At 37.5% G+C, this 19,280-nt stretch overlaps 3 protein-coding genes across 3 annotated transcripts; all 3 read left to right on the forward strand.

Annotated features, from left to right (window-relative positions):
- Positions 1 to 6,672: 6,672 nt before the first annotated feature.
- Positions 6,673 to 7,515, forward strand: LOC125590462 (glutathione S-transferase T2-like). The gene is made up of 2 exons (XM_048764036.1): positions 6,673 to 6,839; positions 7,023 to 7,515. Exons 1-2 carry the CDS (start codon positions 6,673 to 6,675, stop codon positions 7,513 to 7,515), a joined length of 660 nt encoding a protein of 219 aa, XP_048619993.1.
- Positions 7,516 to 13,356: 5,841 nt separating this feature from the next.
- Positions 13,357 to 15,903, forward strand: LOC106381805 (30S ribosomal protein S1). Its single transcript, XM_013821737.3, has 10 exons — positions 13,357 to 13,723; positions 13,851 to 14,010; positions 14,119 to 14,180; positions 14,255 to 14,414; positions 14,489 to 14,609; positions 14,696 to 14,777; positions 14,849 to 14,952; positions 15,268 to 15,346; positions 15,449 to 15,499; positions 15,614 to 15,903. The coding sequence occupies exons 1-10, from the start codon at positions 13,502 to 13,504 to the stop codon at positions 15,695 to 15,697; spliced, it is 1,125 nt and encodes a 374-aa protein (XP_013677191.2). The 5' UTR covers positions 13,357 to 13,501; the 3' UTR covers positions 15,698 to 15,903.
- Positions 15,904 to 16,277: 374 nt separating this feature from the next.
- On the forward strand, positions 16,278 to 18,490 carry LOC106381806 (transcription factor bHLH77). Its single transcript, XM_013821738.3, has 7 exons — positions 16,278 to 17,047; positions 17,158 to 17,328; positions 17,413 to 17,547; positions 17,611 to 17,682; positions 17,770 to 17,922; positions 17,998 to 18,082; positions 18,171 to 18,490. The coding sequence occupies exons 1-7, from the start codon at positions 16,706 to 16,708 to the stop codon at positions 18,206 to 18,208; spliced, it is 996 nt and encodes a 331-aa protein (XP_013677192.1). The 5' UTR covers positions 16,278 to 16,705; the 3' UTR covers positions 18,209 to 18,490.
- The last annotated feature ends 790 nt before the right edge of the window (positions 18,491 to 19,280 follow it).

Genomic DNA, 19,280 nt, shown 5'->3' on the forward strand with positions numbered 1-19,280 from the left:
GATGAAGCTTTTGCGAAGTTCGTGGAGTGGCTGGCTCTAGTTGAAAATCAGAGTGGAAAGAATCTCAAAGCTCTAAGGACAGACAACGGTCTTGAATACTGTAACAAGGCGTTTGATAATTTCTGTAAAGAGAAAGGTATTCTAAGACACAAGACCTGTCCTTATACTCCACAACAGAATGGGGTAGCCGAGAGACTGAACAGAACGATTCTGGAGAAGGTTAGAAGTTTGTTAAGTGAAACGGGCTTAGGAGAAGAGTTTTGGGCTGAGGCATCGTCAACGGTTGTTTACATGATAAACCGGACACCATCAATACCTCTTGAGTTGAAAGTTCCAGAGGAAGTTTGGTCGGGAAAAACTCCAGAGTATGATCATATGCGAAGGTTTGGATGTCTGGTGTATTATCATGTTGACCAAGGAAAGTTGAAGCCAAGGGCTAAGAAAGGTGTGTTCATGGGTTATCCGCAAGGAGTTAAAGGTTGTAGAATTTGGAATGAAGAAGAGCAGAAGATTATCGTGAGCTGAAATGTAGTATTTCATGAGAATGTGATCTACAGAGATATCGGGAAAGAAACTGAAGGTTCTGACTCACCAGATAAAACCAGAAAACATGTTACTTTTCTTCTTCCAAAAGACACTGAGGTTGATCAACATCCAGAGTATTCATCTGAAGGTGGAGCCTCGTCGGAAGATAATCTTGAAGCAGGAACGGAGAAGGAATCAGGAAGTAATGAAACTCCAAAAGATTTGAGAAACTATATGTTGGCTAGAGATAGACTGAGGAGAAATGTCAAACCACCAAGTAGGTATGATGATGGAGATGTTGCAGCTTACGCTCTGGTAATGGCTGATATGATAGAAGAGGAAGAAGAACCTCTAACCTATGGAGAAGCTATTCGTGGTAAAAACGGAAAGTTTTGGAAAGCTGCCTCAGATGATGAGATTGATTCTTTAGAGAAGAATGATACTTGGGTTCTAATTGAAAGGCCAGTAGGGGAGAGAACAATTGGCTGTTAATGGATCTACAAGATTAAGCCAGGAGTTCCAGGAGGAGAAAACATGCGTTTTAAAGGACGGGTAGTAGCAAAAGGATATTCGCAGATTGAAGGAATTGATTATAATGAGGTGTTTTCTCCTGTGGTAAAACACGTTACAATCAGGCTGCTTCTATCCATGGTTGTTCATCAAAATCTTGAGTTAGAACAGTTAGATGTGAAGACAGCGTTCTTACATGAATTTCTAGATGAAAGGATTCTAATGGAATAGCCAGAGGGTTACAAGAAGGAAGGGGATAAGGTATGCTTATTGAAGAGATCGCTATACGGCTTAAAGCAATCTCCAAGACAGTGGAATCTTAGGTTCAATGATTTTATGCAGTCACAAGGATTTGAGAGAAGCATGTATGATTCGTGTGCGTATTTCAAGAGCTATGGTGAAGGAAACGTGATCTATTTGTTATTATATGTTGATGACATGTTGGTGGCTGCTAAAGATTTGAAGGAAGTTCAGAATCTAAAGGAGTTATTGGGAAGTGAGTTTGAAATGAAAGACCTAGGACCTGCGAAAAGAATTCTGGGAATGGATATACATAGAGACAGAGAAAATGGAGTTCTTACTCTGTCTCAAGGAGCTTATCTTGAAAAGGTTCTAAGAAATTTTATGATGGAAGAATCAAGACCAGTTTCTACTCCTATGGGCTCTCATTTTAAACTATCTAGCACCAGAGAAGATCTACGTTCCGAGATTCATAGGGTGATGGAAAGTGTACCTTATTCAAGTGCTGTTGGCAGTCTTATGTACTCCATGATTGGAACTCGTCCGGGCATCGCGTATGGAGTTGGTCTTGTTAGCAGGTTCATGAGTGCTCCGAGTCAAGTTCACTGGGATGCAGTCAAGTGGTTAATGAGATATATAAGAGGAACAACTGAACTGAAGTTAACATTCAAGCAAGATGATCAGTTTGAAGTGAAAGGATATTGTGATAGTGACTACGCGTCAGACCTGGATCGTCGAAGGTCTATCACTGGTTACGTCTTTCAGGTTGGAGGAAACACTGTGAGCTGGCGCTCAGGTCTTCAACACATCGTGGCTTTATCTACGACAGAAGCTGAATATATGGCATTAGCTGAAGCCACGAAAGAAGCATTGTGGTTGAAGGGAATTACCTCAGAGTTAGGGTTTATACATAAGAAGGTGGAGATCTTCTCTAATTCTCAAAGTGCGCTTTGTTTGGCTCGGAATAGTGTGTTCCACGAAAGGACGAAGCATATAGATGTGAGGCTTCACTTCATTCGTGATGTTGTAGCTGACGGTTCAGTGGTTGTCAGTAAGATCGGGACTTTGGAGAATCCAGCTGATATTCTTACAAAGTCGGTTCCGGTTAAGAAGTTTGAAGAAGGAAGAAGTCGTCTAAGGGTTCTTGGCAACGATTGCTAGATCGGTGAAGATCAAGATTATCTCTTCCGACAAGGTTACGGATTGGAAGAGGTGGAAAAGGTAGCTGCGAGATGTGGCTGTCGGAAAGTGGAAACAAGGTGGAGATTTGTCGTCTCGTGTTTCCTAATTTCCGAGTTTGGGATGGAAGGTGATGATATGGGCCGAGACAAATTCTGTGGAGGCCCAGGTGGAGAGTCATCTTGTTTTGGTTAAGTCCAAATGAACTTATACTCAGCGTTTTGGAGCATCACACTCTAAGTGTGAGGAGGAGCTCATCACGTGAATTGCCGTTGGAGATTCGGTGAGCTGTCACGGTCAAGTGGTCAGCGAATCTACCTGAGGAGCTGGAGTATAAAAGAGTACAGGATACAGAGATAAGGATAGCACACACACCATTACGTCATATGAGATCTACTTGAGCGGGTGAGAGAAACACGTGAGAAGGGTGAGGGTTTATCATCTTCTCAGAGCGTTCATTGTGCTCAGGGTTTGTAGATCATCTGGTGAGTGACGTGAGCTTGGTGAGAGGTGTGAGCTTGGTGAGTGAAATAGCTTATAGTGCTAACTTGTATCCTGATACTAAGAGACGTACCTTGGCTTCGTTAATAGCCTTGGGAACTCTACTTCTCCTGTGTCATTTACTTTCCTGCACTAACAAACCACAAACTTAGAAAGCTAATCTGATTAAGATCTAAAGATGACATAGGAAAGTCTCTAAAAACGGTTTGAATCCACAACATCCACTTCTTCATTCTTCTTCAATGTGACTCCTTGGTCTTTTCTTCTTCTTGTGTGGCAAGCTTCCTTGCTTCCACTTCTTCTTCTCTTGGAGGATTTAATCAACGTTCAGTCTCAACATCTTTCTTTCCAACCTCTCATAGATCTACAAAGAAACTTTCATTAATCGAATAAATAAAAGAAAAACAATTTGATGATGAAAATGAACTCTCTCTCTTCCTCGTGGGTGTCTTCATATTTTCCTTGTTTGCTAAGACGTTCCGCCTAGCATCTGAGAACAGACGGAGTGATGGGGACACCCTTTTCTTTTTCCTCCCTTATGATACGATCCAACTTATCACCGGTTGGAGAATGCATTCTCTCGAGGGTATTCGCCTTGAGTCGAAAACGTAACGCTCTAGCAAACGGAGGCGTTCTAGAAACCCCCTTGCAGAGATGTAGAGAACCTGCTGCAATGCGGCGGATCATGCTTCTTAACCCTAACTTATGTCACAGAACTACTTTTCTTATATATTATTAACTAGTATGATCGATCATCCCGTGCTAAGCATGGGTCAAAAAATTTTGCTTGCATTTTAATTATTTTTTTCGTTTAAAATTGTAATGCCCTTTAGTTTTTAATTAAAAGTGAACATAATTACAGTCACAAATATGGATAACACAGGAAAATGCTGTATTTTCTCTATTCAGTTTTATCTGTATTTGTTTTCTAAATAAGTTTTTTTAAAATATATATATATATATATTTAGAATAGATATAGTAAAATAAAACAAAGAAATTAAACAAGGTCTATAAAATTGTCAACTTATATATAATAGACTAAACCATTTCTATATCTTGTACAGTTCACAAGGACATCTCGTACATACTACTTGCTCTAAAAATGACTCACCAGAAACCATATAATGTAACACGGATGAAATGCTCTCTCATTTGCCCTGAAACTTAAGTCTTCGCTTCCTGCAACTACATTTTCTCAGTCTTTTGTTTTTTTTCTGTTTTCAAACTTTGTTCTTGTTAATGAGAGCATTCATATGTGCTCTAAGCCTATACTCGCTCTCATATTCTATTGCTGAGCAAAAGTTTGTAATACTCTTTTTTTTGTTGGTGTAAATTTAACATTTCAACAAAAAAAGAGATTTGTAAGATAGTGTGCTATGTGAAATAGACAAACCAAACTAAACAACTTTTTACCAATTTGCACCATTATTGTTGTTTTGTTGTCTTTCTCATTTTTGATCATTATTTGCTAGCTGTGGGATAGGCTACACAAAACATTAAAGAGGAACGTAAGGGAGAGAATCAGAGAAAAAAATACGTATACTTGTTTTCAGAGTATGTACCAGTCTTCTCTTTTACTATGTTTGTTATAGAGAACGCTATTTTGTTTTGTTTTTTTTTTGTAGTTTGAGATTTTTTTTTCTTGATCGTCTGTTGACAGGATAATGATTCGTTCTTGGTAAAGCCTAGTTTGTCTTTTGACTTCTTCCTTCTTCAAATCTGTTTTTGTTAGATGCAAAGCAATGCAAGTAATTTATCATAGAAATAATAGATTTGTAAATACCAGTTTTGTAGATAACATAGTTGAACATACCTATAGTTATCCTTGTTGCTGTCAAAGCTTTGAAATAATATGCTCAAGTGTCATTTTTAACCTGAAATAAACAATTAAGAGATTGTTAATAGAAAATAAGAAAAAACCAATTTTTTTTTTAAAGTCTGTCGAGAATCATCCGGAAATTCCTAATGGTTTTCGACGGATTTAAATAAATATTTACTTTTATTAATTACGTAGGAAATTCACGATGAATTCTCGATAGATTTAGGGTTTAGGGTATAAAAATATGTGTAAAGTAGGTAAAATCCTATTCATTAAAGATCTCTGAATTCTATAATAACATTTAAAACTCCATATGATATAACATATCCTCAATACATGAATATTAAAAAATTACAAAAATTAAATCAAAAGAATCAACTTGAACGTTAACATGTCATATACTTACATAAATTATTTTGGGAACTCGTCCATAGTATTCTCAAATATATTTTACAAGTGATTCTGAAGGTGCACAACGGTCATAAATGTCATTAAACCATTTGTGTAATGCATACATATATTGTTGATATGTTTTTCTTTGTATTTGGTAACTTTGAACCCCAAGTACTCGGAAATCCGTCGGGAACTCGTTGGAAATTTGTCAGGAATTTGTAGGGAATTTTTGATGGATTTCCAATGAATAAGAGCAGCATTAACGCTGGCTCTAAGCCCAACTCTTACCCCCAAACCCAATTAAAAAACAATTAACAAAACACGTAAGCCCAAGACTCAACTCTTGCGGGAGGCGTCGAAGGTCCGCCTCTTAGTGACAAGTGTCAAAAAAAGAGAGGACGAAGCAATCGGTTACGCGTCTCTTTGGTTCATCTCTCTCTCTCTCTCTCTCTCTCTCTCTCTCTCTCTCTCTCTCTCTCTCTCTCTCTCTCTCTCTATCTTGATTATCTCTCTCTGGAAACTCTCTCGATGAAAGGCGAATTGTCTCCTTCGGTGTCTCTCATCGGCGACGTCTCCGTCGGTATCTCTCATCGGCGACGTCTCGTTCGGTGGCTCTTATCGGCGACCTCTCCCTCGGTGGTTCTCCTGGAGGCGACATAGCTCTCTCTCGGTGGCTCTTTCGAAATCGAAAGGTAAGCGGTTGTTGTGTTCTTCACCATGCATGTGTTCGATTAGGTCTGATGTGTTGGTTTTCTATGTAGTTTGTTGGTTATGTCTTTCGGTGGGTCTTCTCGTCGAAGCTTTCCCTCGGTGGCTCAAATCGAAGCTTTCACCTCAAATCAAAAGGTAAACCTGTAGTTCTGTTGTTTCATTATGCATGCGATTGATTATTGTAGTTTGTTGGTTCTGTTTGTTTCACCTGAAATCAAAATGTTGATGTGTTTGATCTTTGGATATGTTATGTTTGTGTTCTTGGGTTTTAATTTTGTTTCAATTAATACGGATGGATCAAAATTGATTGGCTATGTTTCAATCCTTGCTTAGTGTCTGTTCTTTGATCAACACCGCTTTTGATTATGTCTTTCTTTTGGATTATGGTCTCAATCATTTTTTTGTTTATGTCTTTCTGTTGTCAGATAGAAGGCTCAAAGTTCATCTACCAAAGGTTCATCTAGCTCAGGAGTCCACGGAAAAATAAGGTTTGTGTTACTCTTAACTGGTTCTCCTGACTAGAATTGATTTAGGTGGTGGTTAGATTTGAACAGACTGTAATTAATGTGTTAGTTAGAGTTAGGATATGGTTGTGTTATTAATAGAAGTGATGGATAGCTACAATTGATTAACGCTTAATGTGATGAAACAAGTAGATAAATATCAACACGTTTTTGTTTGTTGGTTGTCATGATTGCATAGGCTCTTCCTTCTCTGCCATCTATAAACACACTTGCCTCCTTCTCTTTCTTATCATCTCCTTCAGCTTTCTTCTCAACTTCTTCTTCTCGGTATGGATCCTAATCAAAGCCAGTCCTCTGGCTTTATAAACTTACTAAACAGCCAACTCCCTTTTGATCAACACCGAACTCAGTTTCTGATTTTTTCACCTGCACCACCTGCACAAACTGTTGGAGGATCTGCTTCACCTACACAAACTGTTGAGGACCGTAAGCAAAGGTGCAAGTGATCAACAGCTGAAGACCTGGTCCTCATCAGTGCATTGTTGAACACCTCCAAGGATCCACTCGTTGGAAATGAGCAAAAGGCAGGAACCTTTTAGAAGAGGATTACGGCTTACTATAACGCAAGTCCAAAGGTGGTTGGTTTGCCTCCAAGTGAGCTGACCCACTGTAAGCAAAGGTGGGGGAAGATAAATGAAGGAGTCTGCAAGTTTGTGGGGTCATTTGAAGCTGCCACAAAACAGAGGAGTAGTGGCCAGAATGAAGATGACGTCTTGAAAGCGGCACATGAGATATTCTTCAACGATTACAATGTGAAGTTCTCATTGGAACATGCGTTGAGGGAGCTTAGGAATGATCAGAAATGGTGTGGGACTCAAGGAACTAGTCAACAAATCTCAGGTTCAAAAAGAAAGAGGGTGGGGGAAGAACAATCTTTTCAGTCATCAGCCTCTATGCCAAGTGTTAATGGGGATGATGAAGCTATGGATAGGCCTATTGGTGTTAAAGCTGCAAAGGCGAAGGCTAAAAGGCCAGTGGGAGAAGATCAGAAGATTGCGCATGGGTTTAAGGATATGATGGAGATGATGAGCAAGGACTTAGCTTTCAAGGATAAGCTTAGCAACAAGAAGCTGCTTGACAGTTTGATTGAAAAAAAAAGAGCCACTTACTGATTTAGAAGTGGCGCTTAAGAACAAACTGATAACCGAAATGTTGTCAATGTAATCTTCTTTGTCTTGTGATATAAGTAGTTGATGTGTAATATAATTAATGTGATAAGTAGTTGATGTGTAATATAAGTAGTTTCTGATCATTGTTCTAATGTCAGTCTTTCTGATCAATGTTCTAATGCGTTTCTGTATTTTTTTTTTTTGGTGGTTCAGGGGAACAAGTCACACATCAGCAGCAATGGAAGCAAGGAAACCGATCGTTTGTGGCCTCTCAGCGAGAGGTATGATACCACCACCTCTCCCACAAGAAGACACAAATGATGAAGTGGTGGAGATACCAGATGAAGAAGAAGCTGATATGGTGGAGTTATCAAGCGACGAATACATGAGAAATATGGGCTACTTGATAAGGGTGGAGGAAGCGGAAGAAGACATTGAACCTCAGGTCCGAAGGCTGCTGCAGAGGATGCATGAGGAAGAGAAGAAGCTGCGTGAGGAGAAGTTCAAAGCCATGAAGGCGGGAATCAAGCTTGAAGAGGGGCAATCCCCTAAGGTTGATGGTAAGAAGAGGAAGAGAAGAAGCTGAGAGACGACTGTGGTGTTGTGTCACGGGTCATGTGGGTTTGTCTTTGTCTGTGTGTTTTGTCTTTGTTATCTTTTTGTTCTAGTGTCACGGGACATGTTTGTTATTGTGTGATTGTGTCACGGACTGTGTGATGTTTGTCTGATTGTCTTTGTTTTATATGTTTGTATTATTGGTTGTGTTCTATAAATTAGATCAAAACATTAGATCACTTCACAAGACTTGAGCACACAACTCTTCATCTCTTCTTCCTCTCTCAGTAAACACAACGCTTCATCTCTTCTTCATCGTAAAACATTTAATCAAATAAACCATTACATCAATTCACAAAACATTTGATCAAACAAACCACTTCTTCATCTCTCCTCTCTTCTCTTGTTCCAAGCATATATAAAAAAAATTTCCTTGCCATATGGCATCTTCTTCTCAAAATCCGTTTGATGGATTGGATGATCAAAGTTTTAATGATGCAATTGATGAATACGTTGATCAACAATTTGATCAATATTTTGATCAAGCAATTGATCAAACTTTCGAGAATCTTATCATATCAAAAGCAAAGAAGCAAAGAAAAAAGAGAGCTTATATCGAAAGAAATCATAAAGAAGGGCATATTCGTTTATGGAATGATTATTTCAGTGAAATTCCAACGTATCCCACAAATATGTTCCGCCGACGATTTAGAATGAATAGGTCGTTGTTCATGCGTATTTTTGAACGACTCTCCAATGAAATTGAATTCTTTCAACAAAAGACGGATGCTCTCGGAAGGCTTAGTCTCTCTCCACTGCAGAAGTGTACAGCGGTCATTCGTGTCTTGGCATATGGAACTGCGGCTGATGCTGTTGACGAAAACCTCCGACTCGGTGAAACTACTGCACGGTCATGTGTGGAAAATTTTGTGCAAGGCATTATATATTTATTCGGCGCAGAGTACCTAAGAAGACCAACACCGGCTGATCTTCAACGTCTCCTTGATATTGGTGAGTTTCGTGGATTCCCTGGGATGATAGGAAGCATCGATTGTATGCATTGGGAGTGGAAGAATTGTCCCACTTCTTGGAAATGTCAATATACACGTGGTTCGGGAAAACCACAATCGTTTTAGAGGCGGTTGCATCGTATGATCTATGGATATGGCATGCATTTTTTGGACCTCCAGGTACTTTAAATGATATCAATGTTCTTGATCGCTCCTCTGTTTTTGATGACATTATACAAGGTCACGCTCCACAAGTCACCTTCTCGGTCAATGGAAGAGAGTATCATATGGCTTACTATCTCACCGACGGTATTTATCATGGGCAACTTTTATCCAATCAATTCCAATACCACAAGGTCCGAAAGCGGTTTTATTTGCTCAACACCAAGAAGCTGTCCGAAAAGATGTCGAGCGTGCTTTTGGAGTCTTGCAAGCTCGCTTTGCCATTGTTAAAAATCTGGCTCTTTTTTGGGATAAAGGCAAAATTGGGAAGATAATTAGAGCATGTATCATACTCCATAACATGATAGTAGAAGACGAACAAGATGGATACACTGAATATGATGTCTCGGAGTTCCAACAAGGAGAAGACACTGGAAGTTCACATGTCGATCTCACATTCACTAAAGATATCCCTACAAATATCGCCAATATGATGGGTGTTCGAACTAGAATTCGTGATAAACACATGCATGAACAACTCAAAGCTGATTTGGTTGAACATGTATGACGTAAATTCGGAGGTGGTCAAGACAACAACTAAGCTCGCATGTTTCTTTCAAGTTATTCTCGTTTATTTTACTAATCTCAGTTTTAATGTTTTTTTTAATAATTAATGTTTAAAATGTTTTATTTTAATATGTTATATTTAATAAATAAATTTTATCTTTAAAAAATTTTTAGTTTAATATTTTTAATTCTTAAGAACCCAAAATTAAGAACCCCTATTGGACCTAACAAATTAAGTGTCTCTTGAGTACAACCTCTTAACTATTATTAGTTACTAAAAAATCATTAAGAATCTAAATTAACCTCTTAGGGTTAATGGTGCTCTAATGGTTTAGGATCTTGTTGAGCGAAAATAAAATGCCTGACATATTCTCTACGGAAGGCATATTTCGTTGAAATCTATAAGGAATATTAAAATTACCCAATAAAGAAGCACCAAATTTTTTAACAGTCTCCTTAAAATAAAAATTTCCGATGGATTTCCAATGAAATATGATTTCCGTCGGAAATCTGAAAATTTAACCGAAAAAAGAAAGTGCTAAGTTTTTGAACCCCTATGTAGAAGACCCACGAGATTAAAGAACCAAAAATAGAACAATATGCTAAATTACAGCGCACCTGAAACTCTCATAATCTCAAATAAATCCAAAAGTCCTCCTCTTCTACCTCAACTCCCTTTTAATCTTGTTGCTATCCAGCTACTATAGTTCTAAAGCTGTCAACAGAGCTACAATCGAATACAAACCATTTAGGGTAACTAAAATGCTCATGCATTTGATAGAGCATGATGTATTCAATACATATAATACAAAATGTATTAAACTCTTAACATATAATACAAAATGTATTAAACTCTTAATTTGCCACATATACGGGCCAATTCCAATCTAAGGTTTACAACCAAAGAACCAAATTCACAACCCTCTAACATCTCCTAAGGACATTATTTAGAGTCTGTATCATTCTTGAGCCCAACTAACTCAAAAAACTCTTAAAAAACCCAATCTCACGCAAATCCGTTAGGCTCTTCTTCTTCTTCTTCTTCTTCTTCTTCTTCTCGCAAATCCGTTAGGTCCTCCTCCTCCTCCTCCACACCAGGTTCTGAGTTCTTCTGTCTCTTCTGATAAAATCATCTCCAGATCTTATCAACACCCCTTCGGTGAGAGAGAACTTGTCCTTAAGTTTGAAATTGAGAAATTCTCTTGTAATATCCTTCACTCGCATCCATGAGTTTTCATGAACAATAAGCTCTTCCAATGAACCAGAGTCTCAATATGACCTTCAACATCATAACAAGTTCTTTATATATGTTCTGGCTATAGGGATAAATTATTCATTCTTCTCCAAAAAAATCGGTAAAGTCATGATCTCCTGTTACTTGCCTAAAACCGGTTTTAATTGGGAAACATGAAACACCATATTAATTTTACAAGCATCTGGAAGCTCCAATCTATAAGCAACCTAGCAAAATTTTCAAGAACCTTGAATGGACTATAAAACTTTGCTGCAAGCTTCTGACAAAATGCTTTTGCCGAAATGACCACAACTTGAGAAAGACCATGGATCCCACAAAAACAAATCTTTGTGGCCCTTATCAGTATTTTTCTTCATGTGAACTTGATCTTTAAGCAAGTGGTCTTTAGTTTCTCGCAGTATAGTATATCTTGTTCTAAGCATAGCTTCCGATTCACTATTATTCGTAGAGCCTTCTTTATACCATAGTAAACTTGGTGGCTCCTCCCTCCTTTAAACCATCTTGAAAGAAGTCGCATTAAAAGATGTATGAAATGAGAAATTATACGAAAATTCTGTGCATGAAAAGAACTTATATCATTGTTTTGGGTGAGTGGATGTGAAGCGCATCTTACGTAAGATTCCAAGGAAGGTTACAACTCTCCTGGCCGTCACTTTGAGGGTAATAAGCCGTAGTAAATTTCAACTTTTTATCAGCAAGTCTAAAGCGCACACGCCAAAATTTACTCAAAACCCTCTGTCTCGATCAGAGATGATTGGTGTCTAATACCCGTGTAAACCTACAACCTCATCAACAAATTTCTCTGCTACTATTGTTCTGTATACATATTTTTTAAAATCATGAAGTGTGCATATTTACTTAGGCGATCAACCACGACCAAAAAACATCAATACCCTTCAAATTTTGGAAGTTATTGAAGGGTACTATTGATGTTTTTTAATCAGCAAATCTGCATGATTCAAGGTCAAATAGTTGCGAGTCTCGCAAGATGTGCAGTCAGAGACGTATTGCTTCACATTCTCTTTCATGTTAAAATAGTTTTTGAATCCACATTAGGTTTTGAGTTCTTCTTCAATCTCTTCTGATAATATTATCTCCAACTCTTATCTACACTAAACTAACAAGGCAAACAAGACATGGTACTTTTAACTTGAGTAGACTTCAGGCGTACACCGTTACCTTTTAACTGGAAAACTGCAGTAACAACATATACCGAAGATCAGAACAGCAAGAAATACCACACTAAGTATGAAAAAGAAAAGAGCTAACTGGTTGTTACTTCATTTCCCTTGCTTTTTGTTTGTGCACCACTTCTTTTACCTTGCTAAAGAGCAAGAGCTACAACTTCAGAACCTTCTTTCTTCATAGGAGGTCCATAAAGTGCAAGAAGTGCCTCTTATATGTATCTTTTTCTTTACTAGGGATGGACACGAATCATATATTCTGGTTTTTGGAGGTATTTGTGATCCGATCCGTTTCGTTTGAATAATTAATTACCCGGTCCGATTCGATCCGTAGCCATCAAGATATTCGATGTCACGGATATCCATAATTTGACGGATATCTGATTCGATCCGTCAAAATAAATATTTAAATTTAAAATAAATAAAAAATCCAAAATAATATAAAATAAATATTTTATTACCAAAATAAAAATTTATTTACTGTAAAAAAAATTCTAATAACTAATATAATAAATTTAGTAAATAAAAATACTATAAACTTATATAAAATATAATATAATATTTATATCTTATATATATAATTCTTTAAATAAATGTATATACATGAATATAACGGATCAGATCGGATATTCGTTCCTAAAAATATTAGTATATGTGACTTGCTTTGTTTTTTACATATATTGCATTTTAGTATTTGCTTTGCTTAGTAGAGTTACGGATATCCGATTTTTTCATAATGGGTAATGAATAGAACAAAATTTACGGATATTTTATCCACCCCTAACTTTACCACACAATAAACCCATAAAATTCCGAGTGGAAGCTAAAGTAAACACACGCAGGATGTGTATTCACTTAGTCAGCTGCAAGGTGTCATGGTTTATTTGTTCTGTTTAGTTCCTCGTGTCCTATCCTTTGAGATTAAGTCTCTCCCACTGTTGGAATTTGATTTCTGGAGATTTTTATGTGTTGTGCCTTTCACCGTGTATTCTTCAATGTTATCAATGAAAATCTTCAGATGGGAAAAAAAAAAGAAAAGAAGGTAAACACACGCAGCTTAGTCTACGTGGTTGGTGTTGTTAACAAAAGATGGGTCTTGTGACAGAGGATTATATAAATAGCTTTCGTCATCCTCACTCAGTCATAAAGGATCAATCTTTCTTCTCCACTCTCTCTCCCTTATCCAAATACGTAAACCATAACTTCCTTCCTTCCTTCAATCTTCTTCGTGGCTTCTGCTCCTCTGCCGCCCAAGAATGGCGGTTTTCGGTGGAGCTAATCTTGGCTCTGTTTCCTTCTCCTCTCATCTGCTCAACCAACACTCTTGTTTTCTCTCTTGCCCTCTTAAACTCCTCCCTTCTTCTTCAAATAGAACTTCTCTCCTCTGCGTCGTCAAGTCCTTTTCAGGCTCCGTAACCGCCGGTACAGATACAAGTTCCGATCAATCCCTTCTCCGGGACGACGCCGGACCCCCTCGGGTGCGTTTTACTGCTTACCCATCTCTTATTTTGATCGAAAGTTCCAGTCTTTGCGATAAAAAAGGTTAACTTTGGAACTTAGATGCTTGTAAATGTAACTGATGGGTTTGTTTGTTAAATGAAGTAGATGTCTACGGATTGGAAGCTGGCGAAAGCTTATTGCAAGAGTGGTGACACGTTTGAAGGTGAAGTCGAAGGCTTTAATGGTGGAGGCTTGCTTATTCGTTTTCATTCTCTTGTTGGTTTTCTTCCTTATCCCCAGTTAACCCCTTCTCGTTCTTGTAAAGGTGCTTCTTTAAGAACTCTCTCTCTCTCTCTCTTGTTCCGTTTATGGGTTTGTGTGTTTCTGTGGAAGAAGAAGCGTTGATGGGTTTGTGTTTTTCTTACATCTGAAGAGCCTCAGAAAAGCATTCATGAGATAGCTAAGACTTTGGTCGGTTCAATACTTCCTCTTAAGGTAAAAAGCCTTCTTTTAAACTCCATTATGTGTAACAACGAATTTGATTTTAGAGGTTAAATGTGTATATATAGGTTGTTCAAGCTGATGAGGAGAACAAAAAGTTGATCTTATCTGAGAAGTTAGCACTATGGCCAAAGTATTCACAAAACGTTAACGTTGGGGATGTGTTTACTGGAAGAGTAGGTTCTGTTGAGGACTATGGTGCATTCATCCACTTGCGCTTCGATGATGGTATTGTTTCCAAATTGCTTTCTTCTTTTCATCTTTTGAGCTGTGACATTGATGGAACTATCTACTGTTGATAGGTCTTTATCATCTAACCGGACTAGTTCACGTCTCTGAGGTCTCGTGGGATTACGTTCAAGATGTTAGAGATGTGTTACGCGATGGTGATGAGGTTCGGGTTATTGTCACAAATATCGACAAGTTAAGTTTTTCTTCTTCTTTTTATTGGTTACTGAGTTTTGTTAGTCATATGTTGTTGTAATCAAATAGTTGTTCCTATGATGCAGAGAGAAATCAAGGATTACACTATCCATCAAACAACTGGAAGATGATCCTCTTCTTGAGACATTGGACAAAGTGATTTTGAAGGTAAAACACAATGTGAAAATGTGTTTTTCTGTTAGTTTGGTTTTGTAAGAGGTAATTGGATGTTGTTACAGGACAGCTCTAGTGGATCTCCTTCGCTAAGCTCGAACAATGGGGATACAATTGATCCTCTTCCAGGTCTAGAAACTATACTTGAAGAGCTATTGCAAGAAGACGGGTATAGTAGTCAATATCATTTTTATAATTTGGAAAACCCCAAAAAGTTGTTAACTGTTCTCTATGCATAGCATTGGCTCATAACAGTTGAATCATGACTAGGATGACCAATTAAGCTACTTTTGGATTTACAATTGAATACATAGCTATTGCTGGCTGATTCTTTCGTAAACGCATATGATAAAGATGGAGTTTGTTAATTGCATAGTTTAGATTCTTTGTTTCAGGTATAACCATCTAAAGATGCAAGAACACTGTAAAATACATCTTGATCAATCTTTCCTCATTATTATTTTTTCTACTCTCTAAATTGCAGAATAGAAGCTGTGAGAATCAACCGGCAAGGATTTGAGAAAAGAGTGGTTTCACAAGACCTACAACTTTGGCTCTCAAATGTGAGTTCTGCTTTGCTTTGACATTTGCCATAAAGCATAAACTATTATTTTGCTATGTTGTGAAAGTTCCCATTCTATAAAATGTATTTTACATTCATGCAGACGCCACCTTCTGAAGGAAAGTTTGTTCTTCTTGCACGTGCTGGAAGACAGGTAAAAAAGCTCACAGAAACTATTTTATTTCTAGCATTTGTGGCCCATAGATGGATGGTTCTTTTATTGAAGTGAAAGTAAGTATAAAACTATTGTTAATTCAACATCTCTCAGGTACAAGAGATACACTTGACAACGTCTCTGGATCAACAAGGAATCAAGAATGCCTTACAGCGAGTACTAGAACGCGTCCCCTAAAAGACTTTGCTTCTTAGCCCCTAAATCAGCTATATGTGCATCTTGCCCAACAACAGTTTGGGTTGGGTCATCATAGGCATACTCAAGTGGAGCAGCAGCTACTTAGAGAAATCTAAAGAAGGGCAATGCAAATTCATTTGTATGTGACACACAACACAACCTATGAAAAAATATAAATATATGTTGATGATACTCGATTCACATTATACAAATCCATTTACATACAAAATGCATATTGAAAGATGCATTAATAACTAAAGAAGGCCATCATCATAGTCAAGATCTAACCTTCAAGTCAATTATTGACACCCAAACAAACAGCAGTGTTATCTGTAAATTAAAGTTTTCCAATCTTTAAACTAGTCTTGTTAATTAGCCAAGAATAATTAAAACCAATTTGTTTGTTTCTCCCTTACACATCTTTCTTGTCTCTGAAATGCACATGCTCTCCCCTCTCACTCCAATGATTAACAGAGGACAGCATAAGCAGCCTACCCACTTTCACCGTCTAATGTTCCCACATTAACATATAAAAAAGATTCTTCTCCTCCTCCTTTTGAACTGTAAAATAATTCACTTTCTTAAAGACAAATAATATTCTTTAGTTAAAAGTCTTTATCATTACTTTGGCTCTTTCTTTTCTCTTAACCTCCTCCTTCCCTCCGTAAAAAAAAGTCACTAGCCTTCTCTTTCCTCTTTACTTTACCACTTTGATTGATCAATCATTCATTGGTAGCAGCTCCCTTCTTGTACCTCTGCAAATTTTCCTGAATCAGTTTCCTTTTTGAAGCAAACAAAACCCAAAATTGGTTACATTTTAAAGGGAAATTCAGTATCTTTCCTGGGAGGATACTTGTCACTGATTCCAACAGTCAGAACACAAAATATCAGTCTTGTTTCCCCAGAAAGAAGCAGCTTTTTTCTGTCTTATTCTGAAATCAGAATCTAGTGGGTTTACTTGAGAATTCCCATAAGACATTTTCTTGAAACCTCCACTCAACTTTTGAGATGGAGAATCAAAGCATAAAGTATGTAGCTTTGGGTCAGAGCGATCCCTTTGGCAATAATGTCAACGAAGGAACCATTGGCGATCTCCTCGTCGGCAGATTCTGTAACCCTCAAGAGACCATCTCACCATATCCCGCCGGGAACCTCCGATTCCCTCCTTATCCGGGTCAATTCGGGTCGCAAGACAGCAACAAGAGCTCGCTGTTGGATCCAGATTTAGATCGAGTTCAGACAGCCAAGCCAAACTCCAGGAAGAGAAAGTTGATCCCTTCTGCTTCTGCTTCTGGAGGTAATGGCAAGGAGTCTCCAGCTTCTTCCTCTCTTACAGCTTCCAATTCTAAGGTTTCACAATCTCTCTCTCTCTTGCCTCTGAGTGTTCTTTTTTTTTTTTATGGATTCATAAGAGAGTATGAGATATGTTGTTGACATGTTGATTTTGGGGTTGTGATCAGGTGTCAGGAGAGATTGTTGGATCCAAGAGAAGCAAGCAGGATGAAGCTGGAAGCAGTAAGAAGGATGATGGTAACAAGGATGATGCAAAGCCTCCTGAGCCTCCCAAAGATTACATTCATGTTCGAGCTCGAAGGGGTCAGGCAACTGATAGCCACAGCCTCGCTGAAAGAGTACTAAAAACCCCTATTGGTCTTTTTGTGTGTCCATGTTTCTGTTCAACTCTACCATGTTGATGTTTGTGTGTTTGTTATCAGGCAAGAAGAGAGAAGATCAGCGAGAGGATGACTTTGCTTCAGGATCTGGTTCCTGGTTGCAACCGGATAACTGGGAAAGCCGTTATGCTTGATGAAATCATTAACTACGTGCAGTCCTTGCAGAGACAAGTCGAGGTATAACCCGAGATTTTCGATGAAAATCAGTGTTAAATCATTAACCGGTCTGTTTCTCTTCAGTTCTTGTCTATGAAGCTGGCTACTATAAATCCAAGGATGGAGTTTAACCCTAGTGCTGCTTTATCCACAGAGGTAAAATAATATCTGCTTTTTTTTTGAGCTGGGATGATACAACTTTGCTCTTATAAGTAATGTGTTGCTTCTGTATGTATTGTATAGATGGTTCAACCGGGAGAGGCACTAACGCAGTCTCTATACTCAATGGCTTGCTCAGAGCAAAGACTTCCATCAGCATACTATTCTCTTGCCAAGAACATGCCTAGATTCTCAGACACTCAATTCCCCTCCAGCGATGCATTTGTTCAAGCTGAGGTAATTACTAGTTAATGTCGTCATAGATTCTGGAGATGTGGACGTGCTCAAATCTTTTTGTGTTTTGTTTTTCAGACACAGGGATTCTGGGACAATGATCTTCAAAGCATTGTTCAGATGGGTTTTGGAGATGTTCAGCAACAGAGCAACAACAACAGCTGTAAGAGGATGATTAAGAACCTGAGTCTCTAATGAGAAAACCTTACAACCAGAGTCTCTCATGCTAATAACTTCTTTTATGTTTTCAGGTTCTGAGCCAACACTACAGATGAAGCTTGAGCCATAATTAAGAAGGTGTTTGTTTATCGTATCTCTCTGTACATACCGAAACCAAGTAGTGATGGGTACGGAGTGAAACGTGTGGGAACTAATGTTTACTATCGTCTCTTCTTTGCTTGCTTGTGCATCTGTTAATTTCTTCTCAACACAAAGAAAGAAAAATGAGTCTCCATAATATTATTATGTAAAAATGACAAGAATCTTTTCTGGACCATCTCTGTATTATTTTACATCTATGCATTATGTGTTGTTGCTGAACGAGTAAGAAACGGTAGTATATTTGTCTTAATTCTTGTCGTATTATTTGAGAATAGGTGAAATTGTAAATGATTAGTTTAAAATTATGACATGTTTTAAACTTTTAATGAATCAAATATGACGTTAATAATGATCAGGATTGAACTTGTTGATTTGGCTGATGATGTAACATTCTCGATCAAATTAATCAAACCAATTTTTATTCTGGACCTTTTTGATATACTAGTGGTTTTCTGGCGTGTATTGGTATTGTTTTATCATCAAACTCAAATTTATGGATTATGTTACTAACAAAACAATGCCATTTTTAAAGTATGTTAGCTTAAATGCACATTAATTTTCTATGTGCACTAAGAGAAAACCTCAAATTAATGGATTATGTTACTTATGTGATATTTGAAAGATGAAATGACTAAAAAATGTGTTGATTTTTTTTCTGTATATTATTGTGATTTTTATTGTAATTTATTTGTTATATAGAATGTTTTAGTTTTCTTTTCTTTAAAAAAAACTGTTCAATAACCAAATAATGTGATTTAAAAGTATATTAGCTGAATTTTTATTAGTTGATTGATAATTAGTATTTTAGTTACACCTAAATGATACAATATACTATTAATTTATCAATTTTAGACTTCATAATACAACACTTACATATGTAACTGATGTATATATTTTAGTATGTTGTTAATAAAATAGAACGTTTTACTTTTACTTTTAAATCACTTGGCAAACAGATCTAAACATTCATAACTTTCAAAGACTTTTTTTTTGTACGGTGAGAAAACTCTCCCAGACACAAGCTTCGAGGTAAGGGGCTA

Source organism: Brassica napus, chromosome C7 (genome assembly GCF_020379485.1).
Source record: "Brassica napus cultivar Da-Ae chromosome C7, Da-Ae, whole genome shotgun sequence".
Lineage (NCBI taxonomy): Eukaryota > Viridiplantae > Streptophyta > Magnoliopsida > Brassicales > Brassicaceae > Brassica > Brassica napus.

Excerpts from the sequence above, each read along its gene's own strand:
- LOC125590462 (XM_048764036.1), top strand. The coding sequence starts at position 6,673 with ATGGATCCTAATCAAAGCCAGTCCTCTGGCTTTATAAACTTACTAAAC. Across the intron at positions 6,840-7,022 it reads GTTGAGGACCGTAAGCAAAG|GTGGGGGAAGATAAATGAAG; the intron begins GTGCAAGTGATC and ends CTGTAAGCAAAG.
- LOC106381805 (XM_013821737.3), top strand. The coding sequence starts at position 13,502 with ATGGCGGTTTTCGGTGGAGCTAATCTTGGCTCTGTTTCCTTCTCCTCT. Across the intron at positions 14,011-14,118 it reads CCCTTCTCGTTCTTGTAAAG|AGCCTCAGAAAAGCATTCAT; the intron begins GTGCTTCTTTAA and ends TTACATCTGAAG. Across the intron at positions 15,347-15,448 it reads TACAACTTTGGCTCTCAAAT|ACGCCACCTTCTGAAGGAAA; the intron begins GTGAGTTCTGCT and ends ACATTCATGCAG.
- LOC106381806 (XM_013821738.3), top strand. The coding sequence starts at position 16,706 with ATGGAGAATCAAAGCATAAAGTATGTAGCTTTGGGTCAGAGCGATCCC. Across the intron at positions 17,048-17,157 it reads TTACAGCTTCCAATTCTAAG|GTGTCAGGAGAGATTGTTGG; the intron begins GTTTCACAATCT and ends GGTTGTGATCAG. Across the intron at positions 17,923-17,997 it reads ATGCATTTGTTCAAGCTGAG|ACACAGGGATTCTGGGACAA; the intron begins GTAATTACTAGT and ends TTTGTTTTTCAG.